Source organism: Vigna unguiculata, chromosome 10 (assembly GCF_004118075.2).
Source record: "Vigna unguiculata cultivar IT97K-499-35 chromosome 10, ASM411807v1, whole genome shotgun sequence".
Lineage (NCBI taxonomy): Eukaryota > Viridiplantae > Streptophyta > Magnoliopsida > Fabales > Fabaceae > Vigna > Vigna unguiculata.
In genome coordinates, this window is record NC_040288.1 from 7,847,506 (window position 1) to 7,864,779 (window position 17,274).

Genomic DNA, 17,274 nt, shown 5'->3' on the forward strand with positions numbered 1-17,274 from the left:
TTGACTGGCCCACCGACCCAACAACACGTATGTGTCCTAGATGAGCTCGACGACCTAGGCCCAATTGGCCTGACGACCCAAGTTGTATCAATCGGGTCGATGACCTAGTCGGGTCGGCCCGACCAAACAACATAAACTGCCCGAGCGGGTCTAGCCCGTCTGGGTTTCCCAACCGGTCTGCCTGTCCAAGTCGTTGGATCATACCAGCCCGACCCATCTGGGTCATCGAGCCCGTTTCCAAATTTATCATGAAATCAAAACATAATTAAGCCTAAAATAAATATTTTTAAATTAAAATTTTATCTCACAAGAAAATGAATTGTTTTAACCAAACAATAAATTGAAAGATAAGGTATTTTAATTTCTTTATCCAAACAAGTTATTTAGAAACCATGCATTTCAAATACAAAGCATTGTTGAAATGCTTCATCTAAACACAAGATAAGGGTTAAATTGAAACTCTAAAATTGATAAATTGCAGGAAGCAATTGCCTTCGATTGACTTTGATTTTCCTAGTGTGTCAAGCGGGATACAATCAATTTCAATTTAAAGGAAACAAAAATAGGAAATTAATAATTTGCAAGTGGCAAATACAAGATCACAAACAGTGGCATAATTTAACTAAACAATAGTTAATTACCTTTTGCAGATCTAGACTCGCTTGTGTAACCAATTTTCCAGTTTTCAACATGTTTTCAATTGCTGCATTGATGCATTTTTATCCATGATTCTCTTAACTTGAACTACTACAATACCAGAGAAGCAAACAATGAAATGACTAGAGGTGTCAATTTGGTCCATAGCCCATGGGCTAGCCCTGGCCCACTCTTCATAAAGTCCCCCTTTTATGGAGGCCCCAAATGAGGGGGCCAAAAAAAAGCCCCAGCCCCTAAAGCCCCCCCTCTAGTGGGTTAGGGCTAGGGCTAAGGTGTGTTAGGGCCCCCAAATAATACTACATTAAGTTAGAGTCAAAGATCAAGTCGAGCAACCTGGAAGGGCCCGATGACACCGACAGGCCTGGCGACCTAGACAAGCACGATGACTCGACGGGCCCGACGATCTAGAAGACCTCGACGATCCCGACAGGTCCAACGACACGGATGAGCCCGAAAACCCAAACGGATCTGACGACCCAAACGGGCCCCATGATCTGGACGGGCACGGCGACACGGACGGGCCTAACAATTCAAGCGAACCCGACGACCCGGACAAGAATGACGATCTGGATAGGCTGAACGACCCCAATGACCTGGATGAGACCGACTACCCGGACGAGCCCTACGACCTGGAAGGGTCCGACGACTCGGACAGGCTCGACGATCCGGACGGGCCTTCTAAACTGTCGGGAAGCCGTGCAGGTCGTCGGGCCCGTCCGAATAATCTTATATGTCCGAATCGTCGGGCCCGTCTGGATCGTCGGGCTTGATGGTTTGGAAGGGCCCGTCTGGATCGTCTAGCCTGTCCGGATTGTCGGGCCTATCTGGGTCGTCGGGATAATTTGATTTTATGGTTGATTGCAGTATTTTTTGTTGTGTAAACTCTAAAACACAACCGTATAAATACTAAACTGTAGCTTTCTTGCGTTTGTATTCTTATGGTTTGCATTGCAGCTCTCATTATTTGGTCTCTGTGCTTAACTGTAATGACTTAAATGGAAAATAGTGACAAGTCTCACACTGTACGAGAATTGAAGAGTGTTCATTCAACCTATGAAGAAAACAAAATTATCTAATATGTCTCAACTCATTAAGACCATGATGTTCTTGTTAAAGATGATTCTACCTTTAATGGAATATCTGAATTTTTCCATTACGAATCGATCTTTGATGTTTGAATCCATTAGCAACATTGAAAAAATTCAGTTATTATCGTTTAAGACATCCTTCACTTGGTGTAACAAAGCTATTCTTTCCTTGTTCAATAATTTAAATAGTAAAGTGTTTACTACGAGGTGTGTGAGCCGACAAAACACAAATGTGTACCTTTTCCATTTAAAAATCAAATAAGCATTTCTCCTTTTTATCTTGTTCATACATATGTGTGGTCCTAATTTTTCAATAAAAAACATAAAATAAAAACATGAAACCACACTAAACTTATGATAAAAATTATATTGTAAATATAAATAAAAAAAAAAACTTATTATAAAAGAAAAAAAATTCATGATTTTTTTCATGAAAATAATTTCATACTTTGAACTCATAACACAATAAGAAAAATACAAATTTCTTGATATATTAAAAAATTTATTATTAATCAATCCTCTCACGTTCCAAAACAACCCTTTAACTTTTAGAAGTTTTTGTTTCTCACATATGTGTTAAGGAATTTTTAGTTTTAGCTTTATATAAACTATCTTTATTTTAATTTTACATATTATTAATCCATCACCATCTTCAAAAATACAAGTCATTATAACTTGAACAACAAATAAAAAAGGTAAACCGATTAGTGCATGCGGAGGCGTGCCGTATACACTATTAACACTGACTTTTCCCACTTCGTACCGTACATGACATATGTGCATATATCACAACTTTCGCTTTCACGTGAACACCTAAAACCGTGGATCTGAATTCCCTACACTTACTATTTTCTCCTATTCCTACACTCACTTCATCCAAACCATTCATAAGCATCCCACGCTTCACATTCAGTATACAAGACATAATCTGAACCGTATATTCTCATCCAACGACTCTACTTGTCTGAATGCACCAAACAATAAAAGAACTGACAATAGCAAATGTAATCCCTCAAACCGCACATTTTCACCGTTCACTGCTACATGCTCATGTTTTTTCCTATAAATGGATAAGTTGCATCGCACTTACACAATAGTCAACCTATCAAAAACCAGTGTTTTGGTCCTTTTATATCTAACTGTGGTTACTATCATCATCGAGAAAGAAATGGCAAAGTTAATCCAATTCTTTGAGTTGAACACAGGGGCCAAGATTCCTTCTGTTGGGTTGGGCACATGGCAAGCTGAACCAGGAGTTGTAGCAAAAGCTATCACCAAAGCCGTTGAGGTAACTAAAAACTTTACTTCAATTAACATATTCCCCTTTTTCAATAACACAAATTACCAAAGAAACTTTCTGTGTTACCAAAAGTTATAGCGTTTTGTGTTTCACTTATTTAAGTAGTCCAGGATTGGTTTTTTGGTTTGATCTGTTTTGGGAACATTTTTGTTGTTTCGAATTTTCCTATGTGGGAGTGATAACTGATTTTGTTGTTGGGTCAACGTTGTTCAGGTTGGATACAGACACATTGACTGTGCTGAAGCTTATAAAAATCAAGCAGAGGTAATAATAATTCAAGTTGATCACTTTTAAATTTCAGGGTTCATTTTTTGTTTTATCTTTTCAGTTATTGATTTTGCAGTATTGCCTTTGCTCTGACATAACATGTGAACTGTGAAGAATTGTTATATGTGGGATGTTGAAGTTTATGTTGATGTTGTATAGTTTTGTTTTAATAAAAATAGAGAAGTAGATGGAATTAGGGATGAAAAAGAAATATCCGCACTCGGGTATTCACAGAAAAAGTTTGTGGCCGATAATTAATTTGTGCAGATATTTATTATTCACGCTTACGTGGATATCATACTATCCGTGTGTTATTCACATGAAATTAAAATTTAAATTAAATTTAAATTTTTTTAAGTTAAATTTAATTAAAATTTAAATTTTATTTATATTTTATTTTATTAGGTTAAATTTTATTTAAATAATTTATAAAATATATTTTTTTTTTATATATTCACGGGTATACAGATATTCACGAGTTTATGTGGACTTTAGAAAATCTCGTAATTATTTTTTAAAAGAATCGGATTAAAGGTGGACACTATCTGTACCCGATCCATTCTCATCTCAATGAGAAACCAATCAATTTTGGAAGCTAATTGACATTTTATTCTGAATCTTGGTTTTCACAGATTGGTTCTGCTCTTAAGAAGCTTTTTGACGATGGTGTGGTCAAGCGTGAGGACATATGGATAACTTCCAAACTCTGGTTTGCTTTCCTTTGATAATTGTGTTCTATGTCTTTTGGTAGTTGGAAAAGGTTGTGTGTTTGGTTGCTGAGTGGAGATCCTTTGCTTTGTTGGCTATATTTTCAGGTGTAATGCTCATGCTCCAGAAGATGTGCCAAAAGCATTGGATAAAACATTAAATGATTTGCAACTTGACTACATTGATCTCTATCTGGTAAGCATTATTAATATGTGAATTCTGGAGATTTGGGTGAAGATCAAGTGCTCTACATTCAAATTAATAAAGTGTAGCAAACTAGCAATACACTGTTTTGATGTTATTTTTATTAGAAATTGAGTTTAAATTTAACTTAATTTTACAAAATTTAGTTCATAAGGATTCTTTCTACTTATATATCGAAAATTGATCTTATCTGTAGTTGATAAAAAATCTTCAATATATCCTTTCACAATAAGATATGTACATTTCGTGTGAAACTATATATTTGTGGATGATCCTATAACGGGTAATAATGGGTTCACCAAATTTCACTAACATAAACTCTAACACCACATCCTTACAAAATGAACTTTGTAAAATAAGGATTGTCCTACTTGTGTTATCTCTGACCGATATAAAATTTCCAACAAACTTTTTCTTATTGGTTGAAATTCGTGTGATTTCTACTAGTTTGGTTGAAATACGGGATTTCCTTCTAGTTTGAAAAAGAAGACCCATATAGTGGGACTAATGATTCCAAACCAACATGAAATTTTTGTCTCTTTGAAAAAGAGGGTCTAAGAGTATGTTGTAAGCATTATTTTACAAGTAAGGCTTTCTCAATTGCACAAAGTTCGATGGTTTCATCAATGTAATGCTGCTAACGTTGGTTATCTGGGGTTCATTCCTTTTCATTCAGTATTCTCTTGAATCTCTTTCTTCATACAAACTGAGCTGATTTATGCTGCAGATCCACTGGCCAATCCGCACGAAAAGTGGATCCGTTGGAATCAAGACAGAAGATCTGGAACAACCAGACATTCCCAGTACATGGAGAGCAATGGAGGCACTCTATGACTCTGGCAAGGCCAGAGCCATAGGAGTGAGCAATTTCACTTCAAAGAAGCTTCAAGATTTGTTGGATGTAGCAAGAGTGACTCCTGCTGTTAACCAAGTGGAATTGCACCCAGGATGGCAGCAGCCAAAGTTGCATGCATTCTGTGAATCCAAAGGAATACATTTATCTGTAAGTATGCAGTATATGATACATATTTCTTGGTACTTTCATCTATAAATTATCCACTGCAAAGAAAATGATCACTTTTGCTGAAATTGTCTACAGGGCTAGTTGAAAATGAATCTGGTTTATACTCAACAACCATTCTTTATCCTTCTGATATTTGCATTCTAACTGTTTGTATATATGACAAATTTCTTTTCAGGGATACTCTCCACTAGGCTCACCAGGGAATCTGAAAAGTGACATTCTTAAGAATCCTGTTGTCGTGGAGGTTGCAGAGAAATTGGGGAAGACACCAGCTCAAGTGGCCCTTCGGTGGGGATTGCAATCAGGTCAAAGTGTGCTGCCAAAGAGTACTACTGAGTCCAGGATCAAGGAAAACTTTGATGTCTTTGACTGGTCTATTCCTGAAGAACTATTGGCCAAGTTCTCTGAAATTAAGCAGGCAAGTAGTTACTTAGTTACTTTGAGTGTGTTTAATTTTTGTTGTCAAAAACTTTTTCTAGTTTTAAAGATTCAATTAACCAGGTTGCATAGGACAAAGTGTATAATTGGGGAAGAGTTGAAGAAGACAAAAAAGAGAAACTTTCTGTTCTTCTAGATTTCAAACTACTTACATTGAAATAACTTTCAAAACTTAAAGATTTTGATGATAAGTTTTCAAAACTTGGAAGATTCTGGATGAGTAATGGATGTTTGAGTGAGTATTTGTTATGTAAAACAATTATTTAAACAAAATAGAAAGTGTGATAAGGGAATTAAACATGCCCTTGGTATAATCTATTTTTTCTGTTCTTTCTCTTCTTGGTATGTAGTTCCTTACCATCTTTAACTATGTTGTATTATAATGCCAGAAGTGGCCTTAAAGCTTGATTTTTTGAGTTAACACAAGGAATTTGGTCATACAGGATAGGCTAATTAAGGGCATATTGTACGTTGATGAGATCTATGGTGCCTATAAGAGCCTTGAAGAGCTCTGGGATGGTGAAGTCTGAGAAATGTTCATGATTTAGATGTTGACAATTACACTGTTCTTCAAGCAGATTGATTCTTCCTTTTTACCTGTTAACATCTGAAAGCCATCTGAAAGCCACCACTTATAGTTATTCAAGTGTGTTTGTGATTTTCATAAGTGTTATTGTTGTTAAGAACACATAATAACTAGCCAATTGTTGTATCTTTTATTTGATGTAAGAAAGCTTGGTGTTGGGAATTTGACTAGTGGCCAAATGAATTTCTATCTGCAATGTCAATATGTTGTGCTTATAATCGTGTGGTATACTTGATTAACCGGTATGTGAAACCTTAGATTAGGTGACTCAATGGAATTTTCTTATAGCATGTTTGGTAAGGCATTTTAAGATGGTGGTTTATTTCTTAGGGAATTTGAAATGTTTTATAACAAAATGTGTTGTTTGGGTAAGAAAATTTCAAAGAAATTGAAAATTTAGAATTTAGAATTTAATAATTTTAAATTTTACCTAAACAGTAAAAAGTTTGATATTTTTCATTTTAAGTTTAAATTTTAATCGTTGTAATTTGAGTGGATTTGACCTCGATTTGAGACAATTTGATTCAATTTAAATTCGAATGCACTTGACTAAATATATGATATCTTTTGAGTCAATTTGATTCAATTTAAATTCGGATACAATTGACTAAATGTAGGATATCTTAATTAGTTTGAGCTTGCTCAACCTATACGTAAATAGACTTTTCTTGACTTGGACCACTTTGTTCAATCTAGATCTAGACTAACTCAAATTAACCTAGATTCAAGATGATTCCATTTAAATTGAGTCTTGTAACCTAAGTGCGAACCTATTTAGTTCATTTGGGACTTAAGTCTATTTGATGATAATTATTTTAAATTTAAATAGTTTTTTAAATTTGTTGGTAATTAAAATACTTTATTTAAATAAAAAAATAAAATTCACCAAATTTGAATTACTTAATATAAAAAAATATTTAAAAAATAAGATAACTTGAAAAGAAATCAATTCAAATTTCACTTATTTAAATGTCTTAAAAATGGTAAAATTCCCTATTTAAACAAAGGTTAGAGAGTTTAAAATTTAATATAATTTAAAATGTAAGAACTTGAAATTTTGTACTTTTTTCTTTAATTTGCTATTGATTGAAATGTTATTTTATTGAGATATGATTTAGAGTTTCTCACTTAAGTTAGTTAATATTGGAGATGCTTTTTGAAAAACTTTCATTTAATATTCAATAAAATTGTATTTTACAAATATTAATTAAAAAAATTAATCTTAATAAATCTCCATCTAAATAATTTTAATTTACATTAACAGAAAATAATCTTAATTAACATTATTTTAGAAAAAAGTAAATTTTGTAAATATTAATTATATAAATCTTAATGAATTCATTAAAAATTCATTAATATTAATATTTTTGAATTACTAATAGTTATATGGTATTTATATAATGTATTTATAGTTAATGGTGGTTAAAATAATTTATTAAAAAACATAAAAAATTGACAGAATTTAAATTACTTTTAGAAATTAAAAAAATTAAAAATATTAATTTAGTTTATTTAAAAGTTTAAAAAATTGTGAATCTTCTAAAAACAATTGATTTCACATTATTTAATTCGTGAAAAAATCGATTTTACATAGTTCAAGTCCTTTTTAACTGTAAAACTCAATTGTACCACAAAAGTACATAATATAATTAAATAAAGTTACAATTAAAAAATTAAAATTGCTTTAAGAAAATTAAGAACCAAAATTATATATAGTTAAAAATCAAGGAACTAAACTTATACAATATATATATATATATATATATATATATATATATATATATATATATATAAATCAACATTGAAGATATAATATAATACAGAAACAAAAATCTCAATTGATTTTTTTTTCTTCCGGCCATGTCACTCCTTTTATTTATTTTTTTCTAGCAAAGACTTATAATAATGCATTAACAAATTCATTTAATATTTTTTTATATTTGTCTAAACTCATTTAATATTTTTTTGTTATATTTGTCTAATCAAGGTAGTGTTAGATTAGTTTAATTAATATATGAGATTATTTGTCTAATGTTTTTTTAACACCCCATTTAAATAATATCTTTAATTTAAATGAAATGTCACACAGATGGGATAGAAGAAACAAATCTGGGAGTATAACCACTACTCCTTACAATATCCAGAAATAAAACTAAAAGAAACCAAGACACACCTCGATGCCAGATACAAAGTATAATACAAGAACTTGACAGTAGAATCCAGCCTAGATGGGCTACGCAGCGGAACCATCACCTCCTTGTTGACCTCAGGTGTTCATCGCATCTGCTCACATCAATAAATTGATGATCATCGCAAAAGGAGAAGAACCACACACAAGCAATCAAACAAGCAAAAGGGTAAGCTAGAGTATAAAATAGTTTATCATACAGTTACATGCTATTTCACATTCCAATCAGTATATATCATCCAAACATGTTATGACCCTTCAAACAATACACTAAGACTCAAACTCGACTCATCCGGATACATATAATCTAGTCGGATTCAGCGGATGCTTGCACTTGTGGTGGATTTCTCTACTCATCCCCGAGCTAAGTGTTACAAGTGTTACAATGTTTCAATCCCCCACACACAAGGTTAACCCTTAATGAGTTTCAGGCCTTCTGCTACTTTCACCACAAGAGTCAGTCCGCTCTAAGTGTGACTAACTGACTCTTTAGAGTGTCAAAATGCAACCTTACCTTAAATCCTTACCAAATTATATAGATGGGGCACCACCATGAACTCCCACTAACAGGGGTCATGGAATTATGTCCCGACCACTGAAGCACCACCATGAGGTCTCACCTAGAGGCTTACGAAAATACGTATTGACAACATACCAATCATATTCAAACAATCATGTAATATTTATCATGCTTATAAATCTCATGCCAACCTTTATAATCCATCCTCATACATGTTCCATGTTGAATCCATTCCAAATCATCCTTCCCAATCCATGAATATAGAAGTGTAATTCATACCGACACCATGCCACTTTGATTACTAACCATCTCATACAAGTCACATGCCAAGGTCATGTTAAACTTATCAATCACAGACCACAAACCATTCTACTCATACCCATTCGCCCAATTCATGCTTTTAAAAGTAATTGAATCAATCCACAAGTTCAAGTTAAAGTAAGGAATTAAAATTCTGCAGCAATTCTCGCTTAAGCTAGACTGGTCTCGCTTAAGCTAGAAATTCTCGCTTAAGCTAGACTGGTATCGCTTAAGCTAAAATTTCTCGCTTAAGCTAAACTGACAGATTTTCACTAGTTTCAACATGTAAAAACACAAAATCCCAAACAACAAAAATTTAAGAAAACACAAGCACGTTGTATAAAACGTTGGCATCATATTTCATGCTTTAAAAGGGTGAACAAATCAATCATGGGAGCATACAAACATTTAAACAATTGTGCTGCCAATCTCACTCAAGCTAAGGAGCTCTCGCTCAGGCGACAGGGGTCTATCGCTCAAGCGAAAAGCTTTCGCTTAAGCGAGATTGAAAACAAAGAGTACTTCGAGTTCTCGCTCAAGCGAGAGGCCTTCGCTCAGGCGAGCACTCGAAACTAAAGGGGGCGAGTTACTGCCACGCTCGCTTAGGCGAGAGCTTCCCGTTTGGGCGAGAAACAACTCGCTTAGGCGAGCATAGCAGATCTCACATGCTCTCACGCATGCAAAGCCAAAAATCCATCCATAAACAATACACAAATTATTTTCACACCATCAAAATCACATCAAATCATCAAGAACACCCAACATAACTAAAACAGGCACATTATTTATAAAAGCGTAAAAAAATCCTAGCTTCCCTTATCTGGAAAGAGCTAGCCAAAAGACTCGTATATGTGAGCACCACAACTCTGGGAACAAATTACTAAGTTGGAAAAAATGGTAGAATAGAGGAAAACAAGGTTACCAAGAGGGAACCTTGTTGGAACCAAGACAACAATGCTAGAAAAAATGGAAGTACGAGATGAGGGATAACTTAGGTGAAGAAGGAATGAGTTCGGACTAGCTTGACCATGGTGGTACTGAGCCCTAGTAGAGTTTCTGTGAAGAGGAAAGGTAAGAGTGAGAGCACTGATTTTGGCAAGTGAGTGCAGAATGAAGGACCTTGGCTGCTTTAGGGGCCTTGGCACCCTATGGGCCAGCCTTTAGGCCCAATTGATTAGGGTGGACCTTTAAAAATAAGGGCAGAAAATAAAGTGGGTCTTACATTTTTTTATACTCATCTAATTAGTGTATAAACAAATTTGTTTATTGTGTATTGTTAGACTCATCTAATAATTTTTGTTATATTCGTCTAATCAGTATATAAACATACTCGTTTGATATGTATATTGTTAGACTCATAAAATGTTTATTGTTATAATTGTCTATTGTATATTATTAAACTCGTCTAATTAATATATATTTCTAAACTCATTTAATAATAATACAAATGCATTAATAGTATATTTTAAAACAATTATTTTTATCAATTTTTTATTAAATAATATGTTTAATTTTTTCAATAATCAGTGGTCTAATTAGTATTGTTATTAGATTTAAAACAATTAGTGGTCTAACTAAAGTCTTAAACGGTAATTTTCAAGTTAAAAATACCACAAAGTCCATTCAGAGAATATAAAACAAATTTTATAATATTAAGAAGTGTGATTTTTTTATTACTAATATTTATTTTAACTTTTTTTTGACAATATTTTTATATGACAATGTCAATAATTTGTATTATTATCAATAAATATATATTACTTTTTAAATAATATTCTTTTTAAAAACAAAAGTAAAATATATTGTCACAAATAAGCTATTCAAAACCTTACATGAAGTTATATATATATATATATATATATATATATATATATATATATATATATGATTTATGCTATTTTTTATTAAATAGTTGCTATGCATATTTGGTAACAAAATAAATATAAATAAAAATAAATGACTGAAAAAATTTCTTTCGAGACACTTGTCAAATGATTTAAAAATTAACTTTTTAAATATTTGTCAACAAAATATACATAGATAATAATATAATTTTTTTTAGTATTTTCTTTTCTCATATTATAATTTATTATATGATAATAATAGATAATGGATATAATAGATGTTTTAGGAATAAAGAATTATATAAAAATAATAATATGTAAAAAATATAATAACAAAAGCAATCAGAAAATGGAGTATGGCCTAGCCCATTCTTGTTCTTTTATTTTTTATTTTTTTTTAAAAGCCTCATGTTTTCTATATTCACCCCTTTTACTTTTTTTAGTTTGACTGACTATTGAAACACCTCCTATGTTATTGATGTATTTCCATTTCTTTAAGCTTTGGATTGGAATTTTCTTTTCCCATAACACTTATTTTATAACATTTTTCAAACACTTAACAATTTGTGGCTTCTTCATGCACCCATTGTTTTCTTCTCGCATCTCCAAATTTTCCAGTCATTTCAATTTTGCTCCCTTATTATTATATATTCAATAATTAAATAAATGAATCAGATATCTGAGTTCTAGTTGCAGAGGAATCATATTACATAATCTGGGTAAGATATTTATTCATCAGATTTCATATTTTGGTTTGGCTCACCAGATCTGAACAACAAACTAAAATACATAATATGGGAAATAAATCCTATAAATTTGATGAAGATCCGATTATGAAATCCGGTGAATAGTTTTGAGGTGTGATTAATGGTTTTGGGGTACAAGTCATGTCAATTACTATTTAAAGCAACATACCGGTGTTAATTATCAATAAGTTGAAGATGTAGTAGAGGTTTCAATTGATGATGCTCAAGAAGAACATGATATGTTACATGATGATGATCTCAGTGATAAACTCAAGTTATCACATGTCCCTACTAAGAGGTTCAACAGGCTAATGAAACTATCTTCTTGATATCCTTTTAATAAGTATGTAATATTGACTTATGGTAGAGAAAATGGGTGCTTTGAAGAAGCTTTATGAAGTAAAGAAAAATAATATTGGTTATGCAATGCAAGATGAGATGAAATCTTTGCATGATAGTCATAGTTATGACTTGATAAAATTGCCAAAGGATAAAAGGGGTTTAGAGAACATGTAGTTTTTCAAGGTGAAACAAAAGACTAATTCTACACTTTCAAGGTACAAGGTCATATTAGTGGTTAAAGACTATACACATAAAATGTGTGTTGATTATAATAAGCCGAGACAAAAGGTTGAAACTTGTTGTCAGATTATCGGATTAATGGTTACCTCGATATGGTTCTTCAAATTTGAGAGTATTATTGCTTTAAAGTATTGATAATTGTAAACACTTGTTTGTACTTTTGATTTGACTCTATTATATCCACATTAGATCTTAGTGGAGTTTGATTGACTAACTTGTGCATATGGATTTTTTATTTTTACTTCTTACTTTGAAAGAGTTTTTAAAAATTAATGTTATATTTTTTTATTGTTATTGTTATTTTTTTATTGTTGTTATTCCTTATAGATTTTTGCAACTATAAAATGTTTGAATTTATTCCTTATGCATATTTTGGTTCTTGTATAAATGTTTCTCTAGCCATATAACAAACGCAATTTTGCAAAAATTAGAATTAATTTAAAATGTTGGTTATATATGATTACATGCTGAGTACGAGCTAGGGGTGACAATGTAGGCTTAGCCCAACAGATCGGCCCGTCGAAAAAAATACATGACTGGCTGACATATTGAGCCTGTTGGCCCGCAAAAGCTCAGCCCGTGCGAGCTAGAGGCAAGGTGGGACAGGGCCAGCTGGCTCGCGACCCGCAAAAAAGAAAAACTTACACTTGTGTACGTTAATTACTTTCCTTCTGGATTTCTGCATGAATGTTCCAAATTCTTGTATGATTGGAAAATACAAGTCTTACTTATTTCTGAATGTGCTAAAATTTGAAGAATTTATCGTGCATGTCAAAGTACAGATATGGATATGATACAAATGTTGGTTTATTAATTTATCATTCAACTTCACAAAGTTCTTGCTTAATTTCGTGAATTTGTTAAAGTTTTCTAATTTATTGAGCATCGAAAGCTTTATCATAAGAATTAAAAAAAAAAAAGTTGACAGACTCGCAGGACTGCAAGCCAAAACCTATGCGGGACGGGTTAGTCAACATGGGGCGAGCTAGTTGACTTGCATTTTGTGGGCCGTGCGGGTCGTAAAACGGGCTAGGTTGGCCCACATTGTCACCACTACTATGAGCTTAAACTTATACCAGTACGAGCTTATTCCTAAATAGGTTGACTAATCCACATGTTCAACTATATTGATCATTACACAGTGATAAATAGTACCACATAAATAATTTCATTGGATAATGATATTTTGACAACTTTCTTTTACAATCTGAAGTGACATTTTTAAGTGGTTTTGAAATATAGAAAGATGAATAAATGGAAAGCCACCTAAAAGATGCCACTCCAAAATATGAGGAAAAGTTATCAAAATTTAATTATTAAAAAATTATTTTCCTAATGTTTTTCAAGCTAAATGATGAAATAAAGGACTGAGACACATTGAACTCAAAATCATTGTTTGCTTTCTACGTTTTTTTTTTCTATTAAACATTTTAAAATGACCATGTATCAAATGAATTCATTAAATTTAAAATATAAAAGAAATCCCTTCAAAAATACTTCACATGAGGAGTTTTTTTTCATTATTAATTAATCAAATATCAAGTTTACTATATTGAGTGACAAAATCAAGTGTACAAGTATCAAGTTAACCCAGAAACATGTCTAACTTTTTTTTTTCATCTATGTTGAGGAACTTTTAGCTTTAATTTTATATAAACTATGTTTTCATGTGCATGGGGGAGGAGTGCCATATTCACTATTAACATTGGATTTTATCTCTTCGTACATGACGTATGTGCATATATCAGCTTTTCGCTTTCATGTGAACACCTAACACCATGGATCTGAATTCCCTACAGTTACTATTTTCTTCTAAGCCCATACTAACGTCATCCAAACCATTCATAAGCATCGACGGTTCACATTCACTATACAACACAAAATCTGAACTGTAGATTCTCATCCAACGATTCTACTTGTCTGATTGCACGAAACAATAAAAGAACTGACCATGGCAAATCTAATCTCCCAAACCGCACACTTTCACCATTCACTGCTTCATGTTCATATTTTTTCCTATAAATAGATAACTTGCATCGAACTTAGACAATGGTCAACTTACCCTAAACCAGTGTTTTGATCCTTTTATACCAAATTGTGGTTACTATCATCATCGAGAAAGAAATGGCAAAGTTAATCCAATTCTTTGAGTTGAACACAGGGGCCAAGATTCCTTCTGTTGGGTTGGGCACATGGCAAGCTGAACCAGGAGTTGTAGCAAAAGCAGTCACCACAGCTATTGAGGTAACTAAAACTTTACTTCAATTAACATTTTCCCCCTTTTTCAATAGCATAAACTACCCAAAGAAATTTTCTGTGTTACCAAAAGTTATAGCATTTTGGTTTTTACTTATTTAAGTAGTCCAGGATTGATTAATACCATATCCACATCTTGTTGATAGAATAGCTTGTCAACATTTTGTTTCTCCGATGGGGTTAATCATTGTTAGAACTTTTTCTTAAAACGTCGAATAAAAAGAGAATTTTTGTAGCGGTTTTTTTTGGATTTATCTGTTTTGGGAACATTTTTGTTGTTTCGATTTTTCCTATGTGGGAGTGATAACTGATTTTGTTGTTGGGTCACCGTTGTTCAGGTTGGATACAGGCACATTGACTGTGCTGAAGCTTATAAAAATCAAGCAGAGGTAATAATAATTCAAGTTGATAACTTTTAAATTTCAGGGTTCATTTTTGTTTTATCTTTTCAGTTATTGATTTTGCAGTATTGCCTTTGCTCTGACATAACATGTGAACTGTGAAGAATTGTTAACTGTGGGTTGTTGAAGTTTATGATGTTGATGTTGTATAGTTTTGTTTTAATAAAAATAGAGAAGTAGATATTACTCAGTCAATTTTGGAAGCTAATTGAGATTTTATTCTGAATCTTGGTTTTCACAGATTGGTTCTGCGCTTAAGAAGCTTTTTGATGATGGAGTGTTGAAGCGTGAGGACATATGGATAACTTCCAAACTCTGGTTTGCTGTCTTTTGATAATTGTGTTCTATTTTTTTGAAAGTTGGAAAAGATTGTGTGTATTTTGTTTTGTTGCTGAGAGGAGATCCTTTGCTTTGTTGGCTATATTTTCAGGTGTAATGATCATGCTCCAGAAGATGTGCCAAAAGCATTGGATAAAACATTAAATGATTTGCAACTTGACTACATTGATCTCTATCTGGTAAGCTTTATTAATACGTGAATTCTGGCGATTTGGGTGAAGATTAAGTGCTCTACATTCAAATTAAATAAGTGTAGCAAACTAGCAATACACTGGTTTGACATTTGAAAAAGAGGGTCTAAGGTCTAAGAGTATATTTTTAGCATTATTTTACAAGGCTTTCTCCATTGAACAAAAATCAGTGGTTTCATCAATATAATGCTGCTAACTTTAGTTATCTGGGGTTCATTCCTTTTCATTCAGTATTCTCGAGTCTCTTCCTTCATACAAACTAAACTGATTTGTGGTGCAGATCCACTGGCCAGTCCGCATGAAAAGTGGATCCGTTGGATTCAAGAAAGAATATCTGGATCATCCAGACATTCCCAGCACATGGAGAGCAATGGAGGCACTGTATGACTCTGGCAAGGCTAGAGCCATAGGAGTGAGCAATTTCTCTTCAAAGAAGATTCAAGATTTGTTGGATGTAGCAAGAGTGCCTCCTGCTGTTAACCAAGTGGAATTGCACCCAGGATGGCAGCAGCCAAAGTTGCATGCATTTTGTGAATCTAAAGGAATACATATATCTGTAAGTATGGAGTATATGATACATATTTTCTTGGTACTTTCATCTATAAATTATCACTTGCAAAGAAAATGATCACTTTTTGGTGAAATTGTCTACAGGGCTAGTTGAAAATGATTCTAGTTTATACTTAACAACCATTCTTTATTTTTCTGATATTTGCATTCTAACTGTTTGTATATATGACAAAATTCTTTTCAGGGATACTCTCCACTAGGCTCACCAGGGAATCTGAAAAGTGACATTCTTAAGAATCCTGTTGTCGTGGAGGTTGCAGAGAAATTGGGGAAGACACCAGCTCAAGTGGCCCTTCGGTGGGGATTGCAATCAGGTCAAAGTGTGCTGCCAAAGAGTACTACTGAGTCCAGGATCAAGGAAAACTTTGATGTCTTTGACTGGTCTATTCCAGAAGAACTATTCGCCAAGTTCTCTGAAATTAAGCAGGCAAGTAGTTACTTAGTTACTTTGGGTGTGTTTAATTTTTGTTGTCAAAAGCTTTTTCTAGTTTTTCTCTTTTTGGTATGTAGTTCCTTTACCGTCTTAAAACTACCTTGTATTATAATGCCAGAAGTGGCCTTAAAGCTTGATTTTTTGAGTTAACACAAGGAATTTGGTCATACAGGATAGGCTAATTAAGGCCACATTTTTCGTTGATGAGACCTATGGTGCCTATAAGACCGTTGAAGAGCTCTGGGATGGTGAAGTCTGAGAAATGTTCATCATTGAGATGTTGACAGTTAAACTGTTCGTCAAGCAGATTGATTCTTCCTTTTTACCTGTTAACATCTTAAAGCCATCTTAAAGCCACCAGTTCTAGTGATTCAGGCGTGTTTGTGATTTTCATAAGTGTTATTGTTGTTAAGAACACATAATAAGTAGCCAATTGTTGTATCTTTTATTTGATGTAAGAAAGCCTAGTGCTGGGAATTTGACTAGTGGCCAAATGAATTTCTATCTTGCAATGTCAATACTTTGTGCTTATAATCGTATGGTATACTTGATTAATTGGTATTTGAAACCTTAAATTAGGTAACTGAATGAAATTTTCTTATAGCATGATTGGATAAGACATTTTAATAGGA

At 33.0% G+C, this 17,274-nt stretch overlaps 2 protein-coding genes across 2 annotated transcripts; both read left to right on the top strand.

Annotated features, from left to right (window-relative positions):
- Window positions 1–2,796: 2,796 nt before the first annotated feature.
- On the top strand, window positions 2,797–6,490 carry LOC114167114 (NADPH-dependent aldo-keto reductase, chloroplastic-like). Its single transcript, XM_028052074.1, has 7 exons — window positions 2,797–3,033; window positions 3,259–3,309; window positions 3,945–4,021; window positions 4,128–4,215; window positions 4,952–5,227; window positions 5,424–5,666; window positions 6,130–6,490. Exons 1-7 carry the CDS (start codon window positions 2,812–2,814, stop codon window positions 6,214–6,216), a joined length of 1,044 nt encoding a protein of 347 aa, XP_027907875.1. The 5' UTR covers window positions 2,797–2,811; the 3' UTR covers window positions 6,217–6,490.
- A 7,937-nt stretch (window positions 6,491–14,427) lies between these two features.
- Window positions 14,428–17,176, top strand: LOC114165104 (NADPH-dependent aldo-keto reductase, chloroplastic-like). Its single transcript, XM_028049760.1, has 7 exons — window positions 14,428–14,696; window positions 15,047–15,097; window positions 15,351–15,427; window positions 15,540–15,627; window positions 15,920–16,195; window positions 16,394–16,636; window positions 16,815–17,176. The coding sequence occupies exons 1-7, from the start codon at window positions 14,577–14,579 to the stop codon at window positions 16,899–16,901; spliced, it is 942 nt and encodes a 313-aa protein (XP_027905561.1). The 5' UTR covers window positions 14,428–14,576; the 3' UTR covers window positions 16,902–17,176.
- Window positions 17,177–17,274: the final 98 nt, after the last annotated feature.